Source organism: Salmo trutta, chromosome 7, assembly GCF_901001165.1.
Source record: "Salmo trutta chromosome 7, fSalTru1.1, whole genome shotgun sequence".
Taxonomy (NCBI): Eukaryota; Metazoa; Chordata; class Actinopteri; order Salmoniformes; family Salmonidae; genus Salmo; species Salmo trutta.
The window spans coordinates 102252-124106 of record NC_042963.1 but is presented as its reverse complement, the minus strand read 5'-3'; the positions used below and the strand labels follow the sequence as shown (position 1 = coordinate 124106).

The 21855-nt window shown below is 44.0% G+C and overlaps 2 protein-coding genes across 4 annotated transcripts; one reads left to right on the top strand and one right to left on the bottom strand.

Annotated features, from left to right (window-relative positions):
* Positions 1-3229: 3229 nt before the first annotated feature.
* Positions 3230-9270, top strand: wash1 (WAS protein family homolog 1). 2 transcript variants are annotated; one of them, XM_029757536.1, is made up of 11 exons: positions 3230-3336; positions 3996-4136; positions 4332-4443; positions 4627-4773; positions 6190-6326; positions 6421-6556; positions 6755-6947; positions 7047-7187; positions 7264-7419; positions 8390-8458; positions 8578-9270. In XM_029757536.1, the coding sequence occupies exons 1-11, from the start codon at positions 3329-3331 to the stop codon at positions 8724-8726; spliced, it is 1389 nt and encodes a 462-aa protein (XP_029613396.1). In that variant the 5' UTR covers positions 3230-3328; the 3' UTR covers positions 8727-9270. The 2 variants fall into 2 exon arrangements, with proteins under 2 accessions (XP_029613396.1, XP_029613395.1); XM_029757535.1 differs by lacking the exon at positions 3230-3336 and adding an exon at positions 3363-3539.
* Positions 9132-21777, bottom strand: ddx11 (DEAD/H (Asp-Glu-Ala-Asp/His) box helicase 11). Of its 2 annotated transcripts, none has more exons than XM_029757534.1 (28): positions 21489-21777; positions 20761-20931; positions 20450-20683; positions 20227-20313; positions 20014-20150; positions 19857-19908; positions 19659-19766; positions 19490-19577; positions 19028-19233; positions 18866-18940; positions 18648-18725; positions 18491-18537; positions 18283-18362; positions 15386-15427; positions 15223-15290; positions 15052-15090; positions 14825-14975; positions 14529-14660; positions 14317-14429; positions 14148-14220; positions 13842-13945; positions 13590-13739; positions 13444-13512; positions 13217-13317; positions 11354-11438; positions 9927-10002; positions 9627-9781; positions 9132-9529 (listed from the first exon to the last, which is right to left on the bottom strand). In XM_029757534.1, exons 2-28 carry the CDS (start codon positions 20890-20892, stop codon positions 9494-9496), a joined length of 2718 nt encoding a protein of 905 aa, XP_029613394.1. In that variant the 5' UTR covers positions 20893-20931; positions 21489-21777; the 3' UTR covers positions 9132-9493. The 2 variants fall into 2 exon arrangements, with proteins under 2 accessions (XP_029613394.1, XP_029613393.1); XM_029757533.1 differs by having other exon boundaries at positions 20761-20916.
* Positions 21778-21855: the final 78 nt, after the last annotated feature.

Genomic DNA, 21855 nt, shown 5'->3' with positions numbered 1-21855 from the left:
ATATGACGCTGGGCATTCAGGCCAAAGAGTTCAATCTTGGTTTCATCAGACCAGAGATTGTTGTTTCTTATGGTCTGAGACTCCTTTAGGTGCCTTTTGGCAAACTCCAAGCGGGCTGCAATGTGCCTTTTTCCTGAGCAGTGGCTTCCGTCTAGCCACTCTACCATAAAGGCCTAATTGGTGGAGTGCTGCAGAGATGGCTGTCCTTCTGGAAGGTTCTCCCATCTCCACAGAGGAACTCTGGAGCTCTGTCAAAAAGGGTTCTTGGTCACCTCCCTGAACAAGGCCCTTCTCCCCCGATTGCTCAGTTTGGCCCGGGTGGCCAGCTCTACGAAGAGTCTTGGTGGATCCAAACTTCTTCCATTTAAGAATGATGGAGGCCACTGTGTTCTTGTGGACCTTCAAGGCTGCAGAAATGTTTTGGTACCCTTCCCCAGATCTGTCTTAACAAAATCCTGTCTCGGAGCCAGTGGCGGTTCTAGACCATTTCAACTGGGGGGGCCAAGCTGGGGCCAGTTGTACTGTTAGAGGGGCCAGTTACATTAGACGTTATTGTTGTCATATCGTTTTCTTCACTGCATTGCAGGCATTAGCAGGCAAAAGGCCATGTTCATAATCATCATCGTTGCCACTGTCTAATTACGGATGTAAAAAAAGAACGATAGCAAAAATTATTTATTGAAAAATAATTTCATACTCCACATTTAGGGGGGCCACAAGGGGGGCCACAATTGTTGTCACAGGGGCACTGGCCCCTCCTGACCCCCCCAGAACCGCTAGTGCTCGGAGCTCTATAGACAATTGTTTCGACCTTGTGGCTTGGTTTTTGCTCTGACATGCACTGTCCAACTGTGGGACCTTATATAGACAGGTGTGTGCCTTTCCAAATCATATCCAATTAATATAATTAACCACAGCTGGACTCCAATGAAGTTGTAGAAACATTTCAAGGATGATCAATGGAAACATGATGCACCTGAACTCAATTTCGAGTCTCATAGCAAAGGGTCTGAATACTTATGTAAATAAGGTATTTCTGTTTTTGCTTTGTCATTATGAGGTATTGTGTGTAGATTGATGAGGAAAAAAAATATTCAATCAATTTTAGAACAAGGCTGTAACATAACAAAATGTGGAAAAAGTCAAGGGGTCTGAATACTTTCCGGATGCACTGGGACTACTGCTATACACACCTTTTCTATTCACATACTGTCCATACTGTCTATACACACCATTCACATACTGTACATATACACTATTTATATTCCGGTCCGGAAGCAAATTTCCTGCAATTCTATCCATTTTGCTATGGGGTTTTGTACTGTGTATTTACATACAATATATAGTTGTTTATTCTCAAAATAGCTCCTTCTAATGTTGCTCATTCTGTTGTATTTTAGTTACACTATTTATACACACCACATATTTATTTATTTACTGGATTCTTGACATAGCTCACTAATATATCTACTGCTGTACATATCATTCCTAGTATATCTTGTGTAAATTCAGCCGGTGTAGATACGGAGTATATACGTATAGATTGCATTTGGATTACTGTTACAGTGCTATTTGGGTTGTTAATTGGATTTGTTTGTGTACCTGTTTGATATTTTATTGCACTGTTAGGAGCTCGCAGCACCCGCTGTAACATCTACTAAACGGTGTACTCGACCAATAAACTTTGATTTGATTTGTGTGGTGGTTGTCTCAGTATGCAGCTGTGTCTGTCTCTAGGTCATCATTGGTAGGCCTAATGGTTCACATAGGTCATCTGGACAAAATTGTCAAATAAAGGCTGAATGAAATCAAACTGGTGTTTTGATTCTGCGCTGTGTTGTTGCTATCGTAACCCATTACTGACTGTTGCCATGGTGATCTGACTGCTGTTGCCAAAGGGCTGCTTGCTTACTGTGTGTTTGGCCGGTCTCCTATCTTGTTGGTAATGATACATTACAATACTATTTCTGTTGTGTGTGTGTGTGGTGTGTGTGTGTGTGTGTGTGTGTGTGTGTGTGTGTGTGTGTGTGTGTGTGTGTGTGTGTGTGTGTGTGTGTGTGTGTGTGTGTGTGTGTGTGTGTGTGTGTGTGTGTGAGTGTGTGAGTGAGTGAGTGTGTGTATACACATTTTACAATACTTGTGAGTACCAGAAGTCCTCACAAGAATAGCAAACCAACTAAAATTCAGAGAACTGAGGTCCTCACTTATAAAAATGATATTTTAGGCTTAGGGGTTAGGTTTAGGGTTAGGGTTCAAATTAGGGTTAAGGTTAGAATTAGGGTTATTGTTAAGGTTAGGGGATAGTGGTTAGGTTTAGGGTTGGGAGTTAGGCATATTATGGTTACATTTAGGGTTAGGGGTTAGGGTTAAGGTTAGGGTAAGAGTTAGGTTTAAGGTTAAGGTTAATGTTTATTGTTAGGGGTAGGAGAAGATAGGGGTAGGGGAAGGTAGAATTTTGAATGGGAATCCAAAAAGTCTTGACATGTATAGTAAGACATTGTGTGTGTGTGTGCGTGCGTGTGTGCGTGTGTGTGAGAGAGAGAGAGACAAGATGACAGATGGTTTCCATGGTGCAGCAGTAGACAAGATGACAGATGGTTTCCATTGTGCAGCAGTAGACAAGATGACAGATGGTTTCCATGGTGCAGCAGTAGACAAGACGAAAGGAGCGCTTTTCTTCTGTGATATAACACACACACACATACACACACACACACACACACACACACACACACACACACACACACACACACACACACCTATTCCCACACAAATGGATAGATGGATAGATCTCACATCCCATGTAGTAGATATGGCGTATAGTCCGTCCCACCATGACTTGAACCTGTGACCTTGATTCTCTCAGTCCAATCTTAGCCATTACACCAAGAGGTTTGAACCTCTGGATGCTACATCAGTAAATGATAAAGTCAAACATCTGTGAACTGCACAGGGATTAGAATTCTCAGCAACGAGCCATGGAGTAGTTGTGCTTATTCAAATAATTTAAATTAGAGCTTCTTCCGTCCTTCATTCCTTGACGGGATCAGTGAATGTAGAACACAAAAACAATATGGTATAAGACATCTATGATATATGTTATCTTAAATAATGTATGTGGCATGAAACATCAATAGATATTTCTCTGACACAGCCTTCAATGTCTGTATTGTGAGTGAACTGTCCCTTTAAGGAACAGAACCTGTCACGCGGTACGACCATGCGGAAGTAGACAGTGACAGACAGAGTCGTTGTGTTTTAGCGGAGAGTAATAAACAACCAACTATTAGATAGATAACTGCGGCCTTGTTCACACTACACGCTGTCAATGGTCAGGTAAGACCAATGAAACATATATTTACTTAATTATATTGTCGATAATAAGATAGCTCAATGAGTAACGTTATTTGACTCCAGCTGTGAGTGTGCCAATCTCCCGAGCTGTCTGGGTCCACAACCCGGAGAGAGAGGGCTGTTGCCTGGGAGATGATGACTCCAGCACAGCAGTGGCTGGGGCTGCCGAAAGCTGGATGTAAAAGGTTTACATGATCTCGCTGCACGGAAGATACACTAGCTTTATAGCTAGCTAGCTAACTGGGCAGTACACAATGCTAACTTTGTTATATGGGACATCATTATAAGTATGAGTTGCTAAGGCTGTCACTGCTTGTCACTTCCCAGGTTATTTATCTGTGTATGAAGTGACAGGTCCAGGAAGGACCAGAGCTGTCACGTCAGCTAAGGTTAAATGGTAAACCCCATCACATGACAGTCAGCTGAGCCAGGGAGAAAGAATGAGAGAGAGCTCAGAAGCACCTGTAGGTGAAAAGTCAGAAAGGTTAGTTAGCTACTTACAGCAATCTGCTTTCAGAGAGAGAGAGAGAGTTCCTTTTGCAAGATCCCTTTGTCCCTCGGCACCCCCCTCCTTCCTTTCTTTCTTTCTTTCTTTCTTTCTTTCACTCACTCACTCACTCACTCACTCTCTGTGTGTGTAGGATGAGTGTGAAGCAGTGTCTGGAGGGTCAGGTGTACTCTGTGCCTCTGATCCAGTCAGACCTGAGGAGGGAGGAGGCTGTTCACCAGATAGCAGATGCCCTGCTCTACCTAGAGACTATCTCTACAGACATCTTTACCAGGTACACACACACACACACACACACACACAGACACAGACACAGATAGAGGAGTGTAAGTCATCCTAAAATAGCATGTTCTACATGTGTTGCCTGTTAGCTAAGATGCTCCTGGTTTATACATGACACACATTTAACTACTTTATCAGCAGAACACACACACTCACATACTGTGACTTTCCCCTGGTGTGTGTGTAGGGTGTCTGAGAGCGTAGAGCGGAACCGCTGTCAGCTGCAGAGTGTGACAGATCGGATCAGGCTAGCCCAGGCCCGTGTCAACAAGATCAAAGGCAGCAAGAAGGCCACCAAGGTAACACACAGTTCACACAGAGTTGACACATGTTCCCCTTCTAATCACTGTTCCCAATACATGCAGATCTCTGAGAGTACAATACTTGAAAACACTATTAGATGTAGATGTGTGTGTGTGTGTGTGTGTGTGTGTGTGTGTGTGTGTGTGTGTGTGTGTGTGTGTGTGTGTGTGTGTGTGTAGGTGTTCTCCAGTGCTAAGTATCCAGCTCCAGAGCGTCTCCAGGATTACTCCTCTATCTTCAGTGGAGCCACAGACCCTGCCTCCCAGACACGCCCCCGATACCGCATACAGGCCAAACTACGACCCCTTGACGACAAGGCCCTGCAGGTAAGACACATACACACAAATGTACAAAACTTTATTTGGATCTACTGTAAAACATTTCAGTAGAAAGGACCAGCGTTTTTCAGAGGTCATGCAGATTGCAGGACTTTGGAAACAGAAAGCACTGGCTCCTCCACACCGCTATAAACTACCCATTACAGTTGGTATATGCATAAAGCAAATGCAGCGTTACAGCAGTATAGGCCTAGCTGTTTAGATACATGTAATATGACCTACCTTTTTGGCTTTCATCCACGATATACAGTCTGCTGAGTCCACAGGGCTTTTACTGCTGCATTTACAGACCTGCCTGTTATGTACATTTCTTGTGTTACTTTTTGATTAATATATATATATATTTTTTAGTTCATTTAGTCAATATTTTATTAACTCTATTTGTTGAACTGCATTGTTGGTTAAGGGATTGTAAGTAAGCATTTCACGGTAAGGTAATAATAATAGCAAGAACCCCCTCTGCAGTTGATAAAATGCTGTCATAATGCTGTGCTGATAAACATTTACAATACATGTAACCTGTTGTATTCAGCGCATGTGACCTGTTCTGACCTAGGGACATGACATGAAATGAAAAGCCCTGACTGAAACTACCCACAGGAAACTACTCCCTACACCAGGGTTCCCCAACTGGCAGCCTGCGGGTCATTTTAATATTGAGTAGCACCCCCCTCCCCTTTTGCCCTTCGTCGGGACATGGACTCTACAAGGTGTCGAAAGCATTCCACTGGGTTGCTGGCCCATGTTGACTCCAATGCTTCCCACAGTTGTGTCAAGTTGGCTAGATGTCCTTTGAGTGGTGGACCATTCTTGATACACACGGGAAACTGTTGAGCGTGAAAAACCCAGCAGCGTTGCAGTTCTTTGTGTGTGTGTACCTTAGCTCAGCAGTGAAATTGTACATTATTGATAGTGAACACCACTGAGTTCTCCCTCGCTGCCGGAACCAAAAACTTACAGGAACAGGAGTATTTTTTGCTGTGTCTGAGAGGGGGAGAACGATTTGTGCACTTCCCTGGCTCAGAGATGTATTATTTATGAGACCTCAAGCACTGCAGAGAGAGAGAGATGAGAGAGAGCTAGAGAGAGAGAGAGAGCGAGTGAATGAGTGTGAGGGAGAGCGAAATAGACAGAGGCTGATGACAAAAAGAGAAAGAGTGGGAGTTATTCATTCTGTTGAAGGTTTTGAATTTGTCTCTCTCTCTCTCTTGCCTGCAAGGCCGTCTCTATTGAAAGCTACTAGCTCTCATTTCGTACAAAAACAGAGATGGAAAGCAAAGCAAGTTCATGTTTACGTCTGGTGGCCATTTGTGTTTACTGAAGCAGGTTCTTACTAGACTCATCCCATCTAATATCTGTCCTCTCTTGTTCTACACCCCTCTCTCTCTCTCTGTCCACCTCTAGGAGAAGTTGTGTTATTACCCGGTGTGTGTGAGCAGTAAGAAGCGTTCGGAGGATGAGACCGAAGAGGGGCTGGGCGGTCTGCCTCGAAACATCTCCTCTGTCAGCTCCCTGCTGCTGTTCAATACTACAGAGAACCTGTTAGTACACACACACACACACACACACACACACACACACACACAGACACACACACACACACACACTCCTCTAACTGGTTGTATATGTGTTTAGGTATAAGAAGTATGTTTTCCTGGACCCTCTGGCTGGGGCGGTGACTAAAACACACACCACTCTGGAGACAGAGAAGGAAGAGAAACCATTTGACGCTCCCCTATCCATAGCCAAGAGAGAACAGCTGGAGAGACAGGTACACACACTCACACCATACATACTGTATACACACTCCCACACTATTCTCTAAAGAACTAGAGGCCTGTGGCATTGCTGTCTTTGGACTATAATATTTTTTCAATGGACCATACTAACAAGTGAAAGTGTGACTATAAATTATTACACTTTATTTCTTCCTCCTGCTCTCATTCCCTCTCCATCTGTCCCCCTGTAGACAGCAGAGAGTTACTTCTATGTTCCAGACCTGGGTCAGGTCCCAGAGATAGACGTCCCCTCCTACCTACCAGACCTGCCAGGCATCGCTGACGACCTGTCCTACAGCCAAGACCTGGGGCCCGGCATCGCACCCTCTGGACCCACACACACCTTCCCTGAACTACCCTCCTTCTCTGGGGAGGACATGCCTGGTACACAGACTGTCTCTGTTGTATGGATTATACAGAAGTTTCCATGTCAAATGAGGCAAATGTTTCTATTGGTTATGTTGGTTTGTTTGTTTGTTACAGGTTCTCAATTCCAAGTTGCAGTCCCGCCTCCTCCCCCACCTCCTCCTCCCCCACCAGAGCCCACACATATCCCCACCCCTCCCCCTGGTCTCCCCCCTCCTCCACCTCCACCTGTAAATAGTCCTGCAGACGCCAGCACAGGTAACACACACACAGTATACACACACACAATACACAAACACACTCTCCTTCTCTTGAAAAGTGTATTTACCTCCAGCTCCTGTAGTGGGCGCTCCCAGCGAGGTGGTTGAATCAAACAGCCGGGCCAGTCTACTAGAGTCCATACGCAACGCTGGAGGCATTGGCAAGGCCAAACTACGCAACGTCAAAGAACGCAAGATGGAGAAAAAAAAACAGAAGGAGCAGGAACAAGGTAAAGGAGAAGAGGTGGATGAGTGTCTTGATTTCTCCTCATGAATGACAAATGAGAGATTACTCTTGAAACCGGTGACTCTTTGAGAACATTTTATAGTCCCAACAGAGCAATGATCGCTACAGGCCTCCAGTTCTCTAAAGGGGAAATCAGCAGTTGCTACATCCATTTTTGGACTTCTAAATGAATTATATTTACCCATTGATTCTTAAAGAGTACAACTTATCAATGCCTCATGAGCTTAGTTCAACTGTCGTATCCCATCAGAACCCAAAATATAAGCTTGTTTTACTCCAATGTTTGTAAACCAAATAAATATAAACAAACACTGTATAATCTAAAACATAGTTAAAGCTATAATTTTGATATCATGGATGGTCAGTCCTTGCATCCATAGCTGTCATTGAATTTGAGTGGTTACATTTCTCCTGCCCCATCCCTTCACTTTTTGCTGAAACAGTGGTGGGGAGAACGCTTTGTTATTGTTTTAACTGCTGATTTAACTTACAGAGCATATTTGGGGCATAGTGTGTGTGTGTGTGTGTGTGCAGACTCCAAACCAGTTACCTAACTAGTCATAGAGAACAGCTTAGGGCTGCATGACCTTTAGATATATAAACATTACCTCCATTAAAGCACTGATTTAACTACACTCTGTTTTTATCTGTAAGACTTTGCTGTGTGTGTGTGAGTGAGCAAGCTTGTGTGAGAGCGGGAGCGAGCATGTGTGTTAGACCTTTGAGTGAGTCCACAGTCATTAGTGCTGGTTCAGTTGTTGCTGGACCACGCAAACATTTAACAGTGGGGTTCATCTGAGCAGGAAATAAAGACTACTAGTTGTTCACTAGCTGAACTATTTATGATGTGTGTAGCTACAATAGATGTAACTGCTCTGGTCTCTCCACTGTACTAAAAACGCCATGGAAATGTAATATCTCTGCTTCACTGCATTGTGTTCCCTCTCTCTCAGTGGTAGCAGCAGCCAGTGGAGGAGACTTCATGTCAGATCTCTTCAATAAGTTGGCCATGCGAAGGAAAGGTGAGAACGCTCCTCTCCTCCCCCATTCTTCTCTCATCTCCCCTGGGTTATTGTACCTCTGATAGTAGTGTAGTAGTATTTCTAGGTCTTGGTGATAGTGGCATTTATGTGTTTCCCAGGTATCTCTGGTAAGGGTCCTGTAGGTGGGGACTCAGCGGAGGGCCCAGCTGGCTCTGGCAGCGCATTCGCTAGGATGTCCGATGTAATCCCGCCTCTTCCTGCCCCCCATCAGCCAACCGCTGAAGACGAGGACGACTGGGAGGCCTGAGACTAGCCAATCAGAACCAATGGAACTCTGAGCACATCTAGCTCGAAGCCAATCAACGTACAGAATACTGAGGAAGGAAACTAATGCTTGTTGATATTATTATTTTTTTTTACATTTATTTAACTAGGCAAGTCAGTTAAGAACAAATTCTTATTTACAATGACGGCCTACCCCGGGCCAATTATGCGCCGCCCTATGGGACTCCCAATCAGTCGGATGTGATACAGCCTGGATTCGAGCAGCAGACCCACAAGCCACTGCGGCTGTTCATGAGTTCCGTTTTTTTGTGGCCCCCACTGCCCATCAAATAGCCCATCCCTGTTCCAGATGATAAACAAATGTACTGATCCTTATTGAGAGAATACTGGACAAACAACTACAGCAGATACGTCAGACCTCCTCTCAGCATTGTAAAGATGTTTGTTATAAAGTATAATCAAGTAACACGTAAATATAATTACATAACTAACACCACACTAAAGCAGCACAACATTTCTATCAGAATGTTATGAACATCATTCAATAAAAATTATTTTGCATAAAATACTGGCAGTGGAGAGTTGACTGATCTGTACTGTTGGAGAGGTATGTGTGTAAAACATACAAAAAGCCTCAACCATCATTCTTTGACGAGTGTGTGCTTTAACATCCCTCCAATCGAGGAGAATCGAATCAGAAGTCCTGTCTCCAGAGCGAGGATATCGGCGGGGTGAGGTAGCTCTCTTCTGACCAGCGTTACACACCAGAACACCTGCTACCCCTTCCTCTCATAGCTGCTGCCGTTTCTTCTTCTCCATAAAGAACTGAGAAAGAGGAAAGAAGAAGTTGGGTCAAAGGGCCTGTGCTCTACAGACATAGTGTGTGTGTGTATTATCCATTGCAGGTGTGTGTGTGTATTACCCGTCTCAGGCCGGCGAAGGCAGGGCCAAAACTGGTGTGTGTGTGCGTGTGTGCTCTGATCCAGTCGGGGAGTTTGGCCAGCGTTGCAGGTCGGGAGTACCGTCGGTCACACAGAACGATACATGCATAGTCTTCACGGTGACGGATGGCTCTACCTGTGGGGAGAGGAAATTAGGTCATCCCCAGAAGATTGTTTAATTAGGGGTACAGAGTGATTGATTAGGCCAGGGGTATACGTAGCTTGAAATATAGATAGTTTATCTATAGTTAACTGAGAAGGTGTAGAAATATAGAGAGTACCTATGGATTGATTGACAGCCTTCATACAGAGGTTCTCTATCAGAGCCTGGCCTGGACTTCTCCCACCAGAGTGAGGCTGAAACAGAACAGAGTGTGCCTAAGCTATAGACTAACAATTAATAGATGCAGGATAGACTGAGCTTTCCATTCATCTCTATGGCCCAGGTTCCGACCCGAGTTAACCGCGCATAAATGAAACGTTATTCGCTTTTCTCTCTATGCGTATTCTGACCTTGAACTTAAGCTTGAAAATAGCATGCTATTCACCCACGATTTGTTTGAGGTGGAGCTTGAATAAATGAAAGTGTGTCTACAGAAACACCGTATTCTGACCTCGACTTAATTCTCCAATTGTTCCAGCAGTAATACGCGCAAGGAAACCATGAATAAGGTCTAGCGAACCTACCGGTTCCTAGTGGAAAAAGAGTTGATGTATGACCTTTAGAATGATTTGATTATATGCCCAGACTTTTCTGTTTTATTTTACAATTTTTATCATGTTAAATATTAGCCACTATCGGGAGCCACCCACATACATGTATTTTTGCATCATTCCATTCCTTTGACCTTTCTTTCCTCTCAGGTCTGTATAGTTGTTCCTGAGGGTCGCTAGCATTAGTGGACCATATTAGGCAACGTTGTGCAATAATATGGGACATGTAGCCTATTTGAATCATTATGGAAGTCAGACCACACGTAGCAGGTTAACCCTGGAGCACAGTTCACCACTACTGGACCATAGTCATACAGTTCCATGATTAGTAAGGATTAGGGTACATTTATAGGATTATTGTTCAACCCCTATTGTACACTTTTCCCCACTTTCCAATATTTCATGGATTGAACTTTAATAGGACAACTTTCAGGATGAATCAAACCACTTTTTTTTTATTCACCAATATATAGTATTTTGTGTGTAAAGGCTCTCTAAACTGTTTTTATGATTCATACATACCTTCCTAACCCTAAAATGGGCCTAAATCTACAAAATGAGAGTATTATTTTATCTACCAGTTGGTGCTGAAATGGAGACGAATATGCATGGATGGCTTTCTTTAAATTGATCTCTATATTGTGAACCTGTTCTCTCAATGTATTTTATTCAGTCTGTCGACAAAATTCTAATTAAAAGGTGCACCATATTTAAAGGGATGGCTTAACATAAATGTACTGAAAACCCCATTGAACGAAAACTCCTTGAGAGTGGGAGGGTTTCCGGCAAGTGGGAGGGTTTTCAGCAGTTGAATGAAATGTATTCAGAGCGCACAAGGTATCCTGCAGAGCGCGTTACGTGACTGAATAAGGTAGGAAAGGCATTAATTGTTTAGGAAAGGCATAAATTCCTAAGTTAGAATCGGCCCCTATGAGAAGGGTGAGAATGTTAAATGAATACCAGAAAATGTGTATGCGCGTGTTTTCCGTCTCACCAGGTTCTTGTCCAGGTAAGCCATCTTCTCCTTTAACTCTGGAGACTTGATGTTTGGATATGGCATCCCTACCATCACAATACACCTACACACACACACACATTTTATTAACATACACCTGGGGTCAGCATTTTAGTTTTGGGTCAAGAAAGACTGAATTCCTGGCGATTTTACAGCTAAAATTAGTTTACTTTAGGAAATCTGTTTCTAAGTATTCCCATGAATAAAAAAAAAAGGATGTGCATTCGGAAAGTGTTCAGACTCCTTGACTTTTTATACATTTTGTTACGTTACAGCCTTATTCTAAAATGTATTAAATTGTTTCTTTTCTCATCAATCTACACACAATACCCCATAATAACAATGCAAAAATAGGTTTAGAATTTTTTGCAAATAAAAATGTATAAAAACGATTTAAATACATTTACATAAGTATTCAGACCCTTTACTCTGTACTTTGTTGAAGCACCTTGGGCAGCGATTACAGCCTCGAGTTTTCTTGGGTATGACCCTATAAGCTTGGCACACTTGAATTTGGGGAGTTTCTCCCATTCTTCTCTGCAGATTCTCTCAAGCTCTGTCAGGTTGGATGGGGAGTGTCACTGACAAGCTATTTTCAGGTCTCTCCAGAGATGTTCGATCGGGTTCAAGTCTGGGCAACTCAAGGACATTCAGAGACTTTTCGCGAAGTCACTCCTGCATTGTCTTGGCTGTGTGCTTAGGGTTGTTGTTCTGTAGGAAGGTCAACCTTTGCCCCAGTCTGAGGTCCTAATCGCTCTGGAGCAGGTTTTCATCAAGGATCTCACTGTACTTTGCTCCATTCATCTTTCCCTTGATCCTGACTAGTCTCCAAGTCCCTGCCGCTGAAAAACATCCCCACAGCATGATGCTGCCACCACCACGCTTCAACGTAGGGTTGGTGCCAGGTTTCCTCCAGACGTGACGTTTGGCAATCAGGCCAAAGAGTTCAATCTTGGTTTTATCAGACCAGAGAATCCTGTTTCTCAAACTCCAAGCGGGCTGTCATGTGCCTTTTACTGAGGAGTGTCTTCTGTCTGGCCACTCTACCATAAAGGCCTGATTGGTGGAGTGCTGCAGAGATGTTTGTCCTTCTGGAAGGTTCTCCCATCTCCGCAGAGGAACTCTAGAGCTCTGTATGAGTGACCAACGGGTTCTTGATCACCTCCCTGACCAAGGCCCTTCTCCCTCGATTGCTCAGTTTGGCCGAGCGGCCAGCTCTATGAAGAGTCTTGGTGGTTCCAAACTTCTTCCATTTAAGAATGATAGAGGCCACTGTGTTCTTGGGAACCTTCAATGCTGCAGAAATGTTTTGGTACCCTTCCCCAGATCTGTGCCTCGACAAAATCTGTGCCTCGAGTCTCATAGCAAAGGGCCTGAATACTTATGTAAATAAGGTATCTGTTTTACATTTTTAATACATTTGCAAAAAGAAAAATACAAAAAAAAAAACTTTGATTTGTCATTATGGGGTATTGTGTGTAGATTGATGAGGGAAAACATTTATTTAATCAATTTTAGAATAATGCTGTAACATAAAATGTGGAAAAAGTCAAGGGGTCTGAATACTTTACGAATGCACTGTATATGAGCATGCAAATGTAATAAAGGTATGACATTATTGTTCTTTTCAAATACAATGTCTCTTTGGGCTTAATTTGTACACTACAAATTGACCACAACTACTATCATTATGTTCCGCTGACCATCCACTCTGACAACAATCGGCCAGCGGCTGAATCTAGTTACCTACCGCTGACATACACCGTCTTATCCAAGAAACAAACAACTGATGTTTTCACAATGACAAAGTCTACAAATGAGAGATCTGTAACACACACACACCTGCCTAGGTCGTCTGAGAAGTTGATACCCTCGCTCATCTTTCCCCCGACCACAGAGAACAGCAACGCTCCAGAGAGTGTACCCCCATCCACAGCACACCTCTGAGAGAGAGTCATTCAACAAGCTTTCCAATAAGCAATATCTTTATCTGATGTTTAAATCTCAAAAAGGTGAGATGAGGTGTTTTGTAGTCATTTCAAGTGATGGTAGTTTGTTTTGCGTCTCACCTGGATTGTGCGTGAGAACTCATTGAGCACCTTTTCTACCTGGTTGGCTTTCTTTGGCTCCTGGAAGATCTGAGAGAAACACACACTGAATATATGGACTTTCAAGAGAGAAACATATATACTTGATAGCAAGATGGTATGTGTACCTTCTTCTTGCTAGAGAGGCGTGCCAGGACTCCGCTGGCCTCCCAGTGTTCCAGAATCCTTCTGGAGTAATCGTAGGAGGGGAAGAAACACACCACGCCTCCTGGCACCACGTTACACAGGTTAGACAGCACACGGCCAGTCTCCTCCATCTACACACACAAACACATACACCTTACACTCCCCTCCGCCATTAGCATTAACATTGGCTTCTCAGAATGGCATAATGCTGTTTTAAAAGGTGTATGTATAACCATGCGTGGTGTGTCTCTGTTCTGGAAGGTGAACTCCAGCTCCTGACCAGACGGGCCACTGCACAGCACTATGGGTAGGATATTCTCTGGAGGAATCACATGACCTGCCAAACACACATACACACAGTCAGTTTGTCCAAACCAGGAGCTTCTCAGCTAGTACCAATTAGTATCTGTGTTCAATGAGAAATTACTTAATGGTTTATTATCACTGTAACACTGACCTTTAACCTGCTCTCTTATTCTAGCTAACTACCCCCAGTCCTCCCAGATCTATCCCAGGGTGCAGTATCTTAGGGTACTCACCACATGAGAACTCTATGATGCGCTCCGCTTCAACACCAGCAGAGAACAACAGCTCCTGCTTAAAGTCAGACACCTAGACACAGAGGCACAGAGTAGTTGTCTTGACTTTAATTTGCCCAGGTCATCACAGGGGATGAAGATAAGAAGGAGTGCATGTGTGTGTTCTTACAGGCTGCATGGTTCCTCCAGCGAAGATGACAGCTCTACAGTCCTTCAGCACCTGAGAAAAGTGGACCGCTGGGTTCAACAGGAGGAACTTCATACTACTCACCGCTACACTACCTGGAGAGAAAGAGAGGTAATAGCGTGTTAGGAGAAATGTTGGGAGAAACTAGTTTCTGCTCAACAGAGAAGTTGGTGTGTGTGTGTGTGTGTGTGTACCTTGAGTTTGTAGCACCACACGTCCATCAGTGTTGGTGTTGGTGAGAGCCATGAAGAAGCCCTCTACCTGCATCATAGGAGATGCTGCCAGCTCCCTGTCCTCTGCTGCTCCCTGCTGGCCTGAAGGTGACTCTACAGGAGAGAGAGAGGGGAACAGAGAGAGTGTCTCTGTTAGGCAGTCCTTGCACCTTAAACATGGTGACAGTCCGTTTTTCGTACATCAGGTAGCTACAACAACATTTTATAAGGTGACATTCCTAGTGTGTGTGTGTGTGTGTGTGTGTGTGTGTGCTTACCTATGTCAGGCTGTTGGCTGCTCTGCAGTGTCTGTAGGTAGCGGTTCAGGCCTTCAGTCCGACGGTTCTCTTTGTTGGCAGACTGTGTCTGTGTGGTTTGTGTGTGTGACGTCACACCTGTACCTGCATACTTTTCTATGAAGCCACACAGCTAGAGAGAACAAACAACATTAGAAACACACACACACACACACACACACACACACACACACACACACTACACTTACCTTTCTGCTGATCATACTCTTCTCAAAGTATCGCTGTACCTTCATAGAGAGACAAAGAGAAGGAAGCAAAGCAATTTATCACCAATAACCATAAAATCCATCAATCCCTTCCCCAATTTCTATGCCAATCGCAGTAGGTTGTGGTTGTGATCTAGTTGTGGTCGTGGTTACCTTGAAGAGGTTGATGTTGTCTATCTGAGCCTTGAACAGGAAGTTGTTGATGGTCAGCAGTTCGGTTGCTGGGAGACAAAGTGAGGGGAAGGTCACTACATAGTGTGTGTTTTGTGTGTGTGTGTGTGTGTGTGTGTGTGTGTGTGTGTGTGTGTGTTCTTACCTGGCTGAGTAGTCTGGCTGTGTGGATTCTGCCCCACCTTACCTAAAGACAATATAGATATAACATGGTTTTGTATCTAATATGTTTTAAACTCCACTTAGCCTAACATAAGGCGTTCAGAGTACTGATAGAGCTATTACCATATACAGTGCATTTGGAAAGTGTTCAGACCCCTTCCCCACATTTTGTTACGTTTCAGCCTTATTCTAAAATGGATTAAACAAAGATATCCTCATCAATCTACACACAATACCCTATAATGACAAAGCGAAAACAGGTTTTTAGAAATGTTTGCAAATGTATTAAAAATAAAAATACCTTATTTACATACAGTACCAGTCAAACGTTTGGACACACCTACTCATTCCATGGTTTTTATTTTTTACTATTTTCTACATTGCAAAATAACAGTGAAGACATCAAAGCTATGAAAAAACACATATGGAATCCTGGAGTAACCAAAAAAAAGTGTTAAACAAATCAAAATATATTTTATATTTGGGATTCTTTAAAGTAGCCACTCTTTGCACACTCTTGGCATTCTCTCAACCAGCTTCCTGACACATCTCAACATCAACTGTTCAGAGGAGACTTAGTGAATCAGGCGTTCATGGTCGAATTGCTGCAAAAAAAACACTACTAAAAGAAACCAATAAGAAGAAGAGACTTGCTTGGGCTAAGAAACACGAGCAATGGACATTAGACCGGTGGAAATCTGTCCTTTGGTCTGATTAGTCAAAATTTGAGATTTCTGGTTGCAATTGCCATGTCTTTGTGAGACGCAGAGTAGGTGAACGGATGATCTCTGCATGTGTGGTTCCAACCGTGAGGCATGGAGGAGGTGTGATGATGCTGGTGACACTGTCTGATTTATTTAGAATGCAAGGCACACTTAACCAGCATGGCTACCACAGCGTTCTGCAGCGATACGCCATCCCATCTGGTTTGCGCTATCATTTGTTTTTCAACAGGACAATGACCCAACACACCTCCAGGCTGTGTTAGGGCTATTTGACCAAGAAGGAGAGTGATGGAGTGCTGAATCAGATGACCTGGCCTCCACACTCACTCAACCTCAACCCAATTGAGATGGTTTGGGATGAGTTGGACCGCAGAGTGAAGGAAAAGCAGCCAACAAGTGCTCAGCATATGTAGGAACTCCTTCAAGACTGTTGGAAAAGCATTCCAGGTGGAGCTGGTTGAGATAATGCCAAGAGTGTGCAAAGCTGTCATCAAGGCAAAGGGCGGCTACTTTGAAGAATCTCAAATATATTTTGATTTGTTTAACACTTTTTTGGTTACTACATGATTCCATGTGTTATTTCATAGTTTTGATGTCTTCACTATGATTTTACAATGTAGAAAATAGTAAAAATCAAGAAAAACCCTTTAATGAGTAGGTGTGTCCAAACTTTTGACTGGTACTGTATGTATTCAGACCCTTTGCTGTGAGACTCGAAATTGAGCTCAGGTACATCCTGTTTCCATTGGTCATCCTTGAGATGCATCTACAACTTCATTTGAGTCCACCTGTGGTAAATTCAATTGATGGGACATGATTTGGAAAGGCATACACCTGTCAATATAAAGGTCACACAGCTGACAGTGCATCTTAGAGCAAAAACCAATCCATGAGGTCAGAGGAATTGTCCGTAGAGCTCAGAGAAAGGATTGTGTCGAGGCACAGATCTGGAGAAGGAATACCAAAACATTTCTGCAGAATTGATGGTCCCCAAGAACACAGTGGCCTACATCATTCTTAAATGGATACGTTTTGAACCACCAAGCCTCGTCCTAGAGCTGGCCGCCCGGCCAAACTGAGCTATCGGGGGAGAAGGGCCATGGTCAGGGAGGTGACTAAGAACCCGAAGCTCACTCTGACAGAGCTCCAGAGTTCCTCTGTGGAGATGGGAGAACGTTCCAGAAGGACAACCATCTCTGCAGCACTCCACCAATCAGGTCTTTATGGTAGAGTGGCCAAATGGAAGCCACTCCTCAGTAAAAGGCACATGACAGCCCGCTTGGTGTTTGCCAAAAGGCACCTAAAAACTCTCAGACCATGGGAAATAAGATTCTCTGATCTGATGAAACCAAGATTGAACTCTTTGGCCTGAATGCCAAGCGTCACGTCTGGAGGAAACCTGGCACCATCTCTACGGTGAAGCATGGTGGTGGCAGCATCATGCTGTGCTGATGTTTTTCAGCAGCAGGGAGTGGGAGACTAGTCAGGATCAAGGGAAAGATGAACGGAGCAAAGTACAGTGAGATCCTTGATGAAAACCTGCTCCAGAGCGATTAGGACCTCAGACTGGTGCAAAGGTTCACCTTCCAACAGGACAACGACCCTAAGCACACAGCCAAGACAACGCAGGAGTGGCTTTGGGACAAGTCTCTGAATGTCCTTGGGTGGCCCAGGCAGAGCCCAGACTTGAACCCGATCGGACATCTCTGGAGAGACCTGAAAATAGCTGTGCAGTGACGCTCCCCATCCAACCTGACAGAGCTTGAGAGGATCTGCAGAGAAGAATGGGAGAAACTCCACAAATACAGGTGTGCCAAGCTTATAGCGTCATACCCAAGAAGACTTGAAGCTGTAATCGTTGCCAAAGGTGCATCAACAAAGTACTGAGTAAAGGGTCTGAATACTTATGTAAATGTGATACTTCAGTTGTTTTTTTTATTTTTATAAATTTGCAAACACCTGGTCTTGCTTTGTCATTATGGTGTATTGTGTGTAGATTGATGAGGGGGAAAGAATCTATGTAATCAATTTTAGAATAAGGCTGTAACGTAACAAAATGCGGAAAAAGTGAAGGGGTCTGAATACTTTCCGAATGCACTGTATATAGGTATCTTGTTCTGGCCCTTTTTCACAGAGCACACGTACACACACTTACCTCCCAGCACACGCACCAGCCCCTCCACCACAAAAAGGATCTGTTTAATATACATCAGGTTCTTGGCCTTCAGTCGACTCCTGTTACACACACACACACAATCAGACACCGTGTGTGTGTGTGTGTGTGTGTGTGTGTGTGTGTGTGTGTGTGTGTGTGTGTGTGTGTGTGTGTGTGTGTGTGTATGTGTGTGTGTGTGTGTTTTTACCTGTAGCGTTCAGAGTACTGTGCAAGCTGGGAGTGTGCACGGCATAGCTGGACACAGTATAAAATTTCATTAAACAATATAGACAGCAACAAATGTTATTCTACCACAGACACATTGACAAACTACAGTTATTGTGTGTGTGTGTGTGTGTGTGTACCTGTGCTCCAGTTAGTTCTGAGCTGTGTATACAGGAGAGAACGTCACTGAGGTTGTGAGCCTCATCTATGATCAGCACCTAAACCAATCAAATCAAACAGGTAAAACAGCTCAATACATTGTACAATAGGTAGAGATAGCACAAGGGCGAAATACACGGTGGACTATTGAAAGCTAAAATATTCATTTTCAAAGGTGTGTGTTTTAAGCATGGTTAACCTGTCCTTTGAGCTGCACCCCCGATGCTCTCCTCGTCCCCTCATGAAGTACTGTCTGATAGGGCAGCACCACCAGCTATACACACACATACGTCAAAGACCAGGGTCTCACAATGTAATACCATAATCATTTGAGAGAAAAGGTGTGTGTGATGGTGTGTACCTGTGCGGGGGGTATAGCGAGGCGCGTAGCGTAGTAGGGACAGGAGCGTGTTTCTCTGGCCAGGCTGAGCAGCTGTTCTATGTCTCGTACCGCCCCCAACACTGCATCCCTCAGTGTCTGCAGCCCCTGAGCCCCTACGTACGGACACACCGCCTTAGACACACCCCTCTTCCTCTTACCACCCTCCACTTCCTTCGGACGCTGGTCTGAAAGAGAGCGAAAGAGAATACAGGAGAAAAAGAGAGGACATTTTTGAGAAAAGAGAGCAATGCGACAGGCCTACAGTTCTTTAAAAAGGATAGATTCCTCCTAAAATAAATGTATATGACTTTCCTTAACTGTAGTTGATTCACCAAGACAGTTTTTGAATATGAATTCCCTTAATGAGATACCGAATAACCATATTTTGTTGAGTCAGCATTACCATAAGGCCTCATTCATTCTGGGAGCATATGTTCTCACCGTGTTTGTTCTTCTGCATTTCCATACAGCGGTCGTTGATACGTTGGACGCTTCCCAGCCGACGCACCTCCTCATTTACACACATATTCTACACGGACACAGCTCATCAATACACAGGATCTACAGGAATGGAAAAAATGTGTAAAGACCGGTGTGTGTGTATGTGTACCTGTCGGGACCCCAGTGGGACCAGGCTGATGTCCGGGCTGAAGGGACTCTTCTGTACCTCATGGATAAACTGAGCCAGCTGGGAGTGTGTACGGCTGCAGTAGTAGATCTGATGAAACATGCGTGCACACACACTAAGTGGTGTTGACCGAGGACAAAATTCTACATAAGAGAAATAACCTAAAAATCCCAAATATACCTTGGTGACGTGCTCCTCCACCAAGTCATCTTCATCATCACCACCACAGAACCTGTCGAGTTGAGGCAGGGTTGTCATTATGTTGTCAAATTGAAACACTCTATACTATTTCATTAAGCTACACTCAATTGTGGCCTAGTAATTGGGTTGTCCTTACTTGTTCTTGGTCTTTGATTCGTCATCGCTCTCATACTCAGCCACAATAAGCTCCTCCTCAGGGTTGTTTAGCTCCTCCTCCTCCTGGGGGTCCTTACTGAGCTGCAGCAGCTTCACTGCCTCATCATCCTCACAGCTCTACATATACACACAACATTTAAGCTGTTACTGTATACAGGTATACTCTACTAGGTATTAGAATGTTATGCTCTACCTTTCTCTTCAGGGCGGATTTCAGCTGAGAGTTGTTTCTGATCATTTCCAGGTGTTCCTCCCTCTTCTTCCTCCGCAGCTCTTCATCCTGACACACACACACACAAATATACAGAAACACAGAGTGATGCTAACATTCTGTAAACACATAAGTCACACCAAACTACCTCAAAGACACCCCCCCAACCTCCACACACCACATACACACATTTATACTCCACTACCTTCAGTTTAGACACAAAGTCCCGTTCTGCCTTCTTCTGCACAAAGTCAGTGATCCAGTCAGGCTCAGCAGAGGAGGATGGCGGGGTGGAGGATGTTGTGGTAGAGAGGGATGAGGAGATGGAGAGAGATGTACCTCCATCCCCCTGCAGCAGTCTGTCTGCCTCCTGTCTCCTCTTCTCCTCATGGTCCCTCAGCCAGCTCAGAGCTCCACAGATCAGACTCAGAGACTTGCCCTGGAACAACAATATATTAATACACAGACTGAGGCAGATAGACACACACATTATTACACAGATATGAACACACACACCGTTCCAGTAGGGCTCTCAAAGATGCCGACTTTGCCGTGCTCCAGTGCCCCATACAGGGCCTGCATGAACTGCTCCTGGATGGGGTATGGCTTGTAGGGGAAGGGGAAGTGGGGGGCACCAGCCTCTTCCATCACTGCTAATAATGCTCTTGCTGCCTGTGGGTTAGAACACTGACAAACTCAGTTGTAATTACCTGTACTATATAAACTCTAGAACGTGAAATGCACATTTAGAGCTAGCTAGGTACGTTTTTTCGTAGCAGAACTGTTGTAAGCTGAGCATTATCATATCAAGGAGTTGAGAATTCTCAGTTAAACTAACGTTACCGGACTTTCTCAATGCCATACATGGTAACTGATGTGACACTACATTGGGAGTACCCTGTTACCTATGGGTTTTAGATCAATGGCAAGATCAATGGTTTTTAGATCATTGTCTAACATCATCCATCCTCTGCTGAGCCTGACTGGATCACTGACTTTGTGCAGAAGGCAGAACGGGACTTTGTGTCTAAACTGAAGGTAGTGGAGTCTAACAGACATTTTACATTGTAACGTTATGTCTGGGACTGTCAGCCTTGGCAAATAATGATTATGCTATAGCTACATTGTATGGAGCATGCATTAGCTAGCTACTTCCTAGTCTGGTCAGTTGTCAATTATGTTAGTTAGAAACGATCGTGACACTTAACCCTTGAATAGTTAAAACAAGAAATACAAATACTCACCGGTTTTAGTTCAATGACTAGATGGAGGCTGGCTGGAGCTAGCAAAAATGTTTTGACAGAGTTCGTGCATCTTCTACAAGCGCGCCAAGCGTTTCAGAAACTGACCAATGACAAGCCGGTGAAATGAAACGTCAAGAGGGGCGTGCCCGGGCGGCGAGGCGAGAGAGCACTGAGTGTCTGGGCTTTTATTTTAAAGAATTTGATCATATGAAAGGGACGTAAAAAAACAATGCTCTTTCTCCCCCCACAAAAAACGTTATTGTTATTTAAAAAATATATATTCCTCAATGTGTTTACTACTCAAGAAAGAAATGTGTGAGATAATGTACAGTATTTGTTTAGATGGCGATGAGTCACTTTACGACCG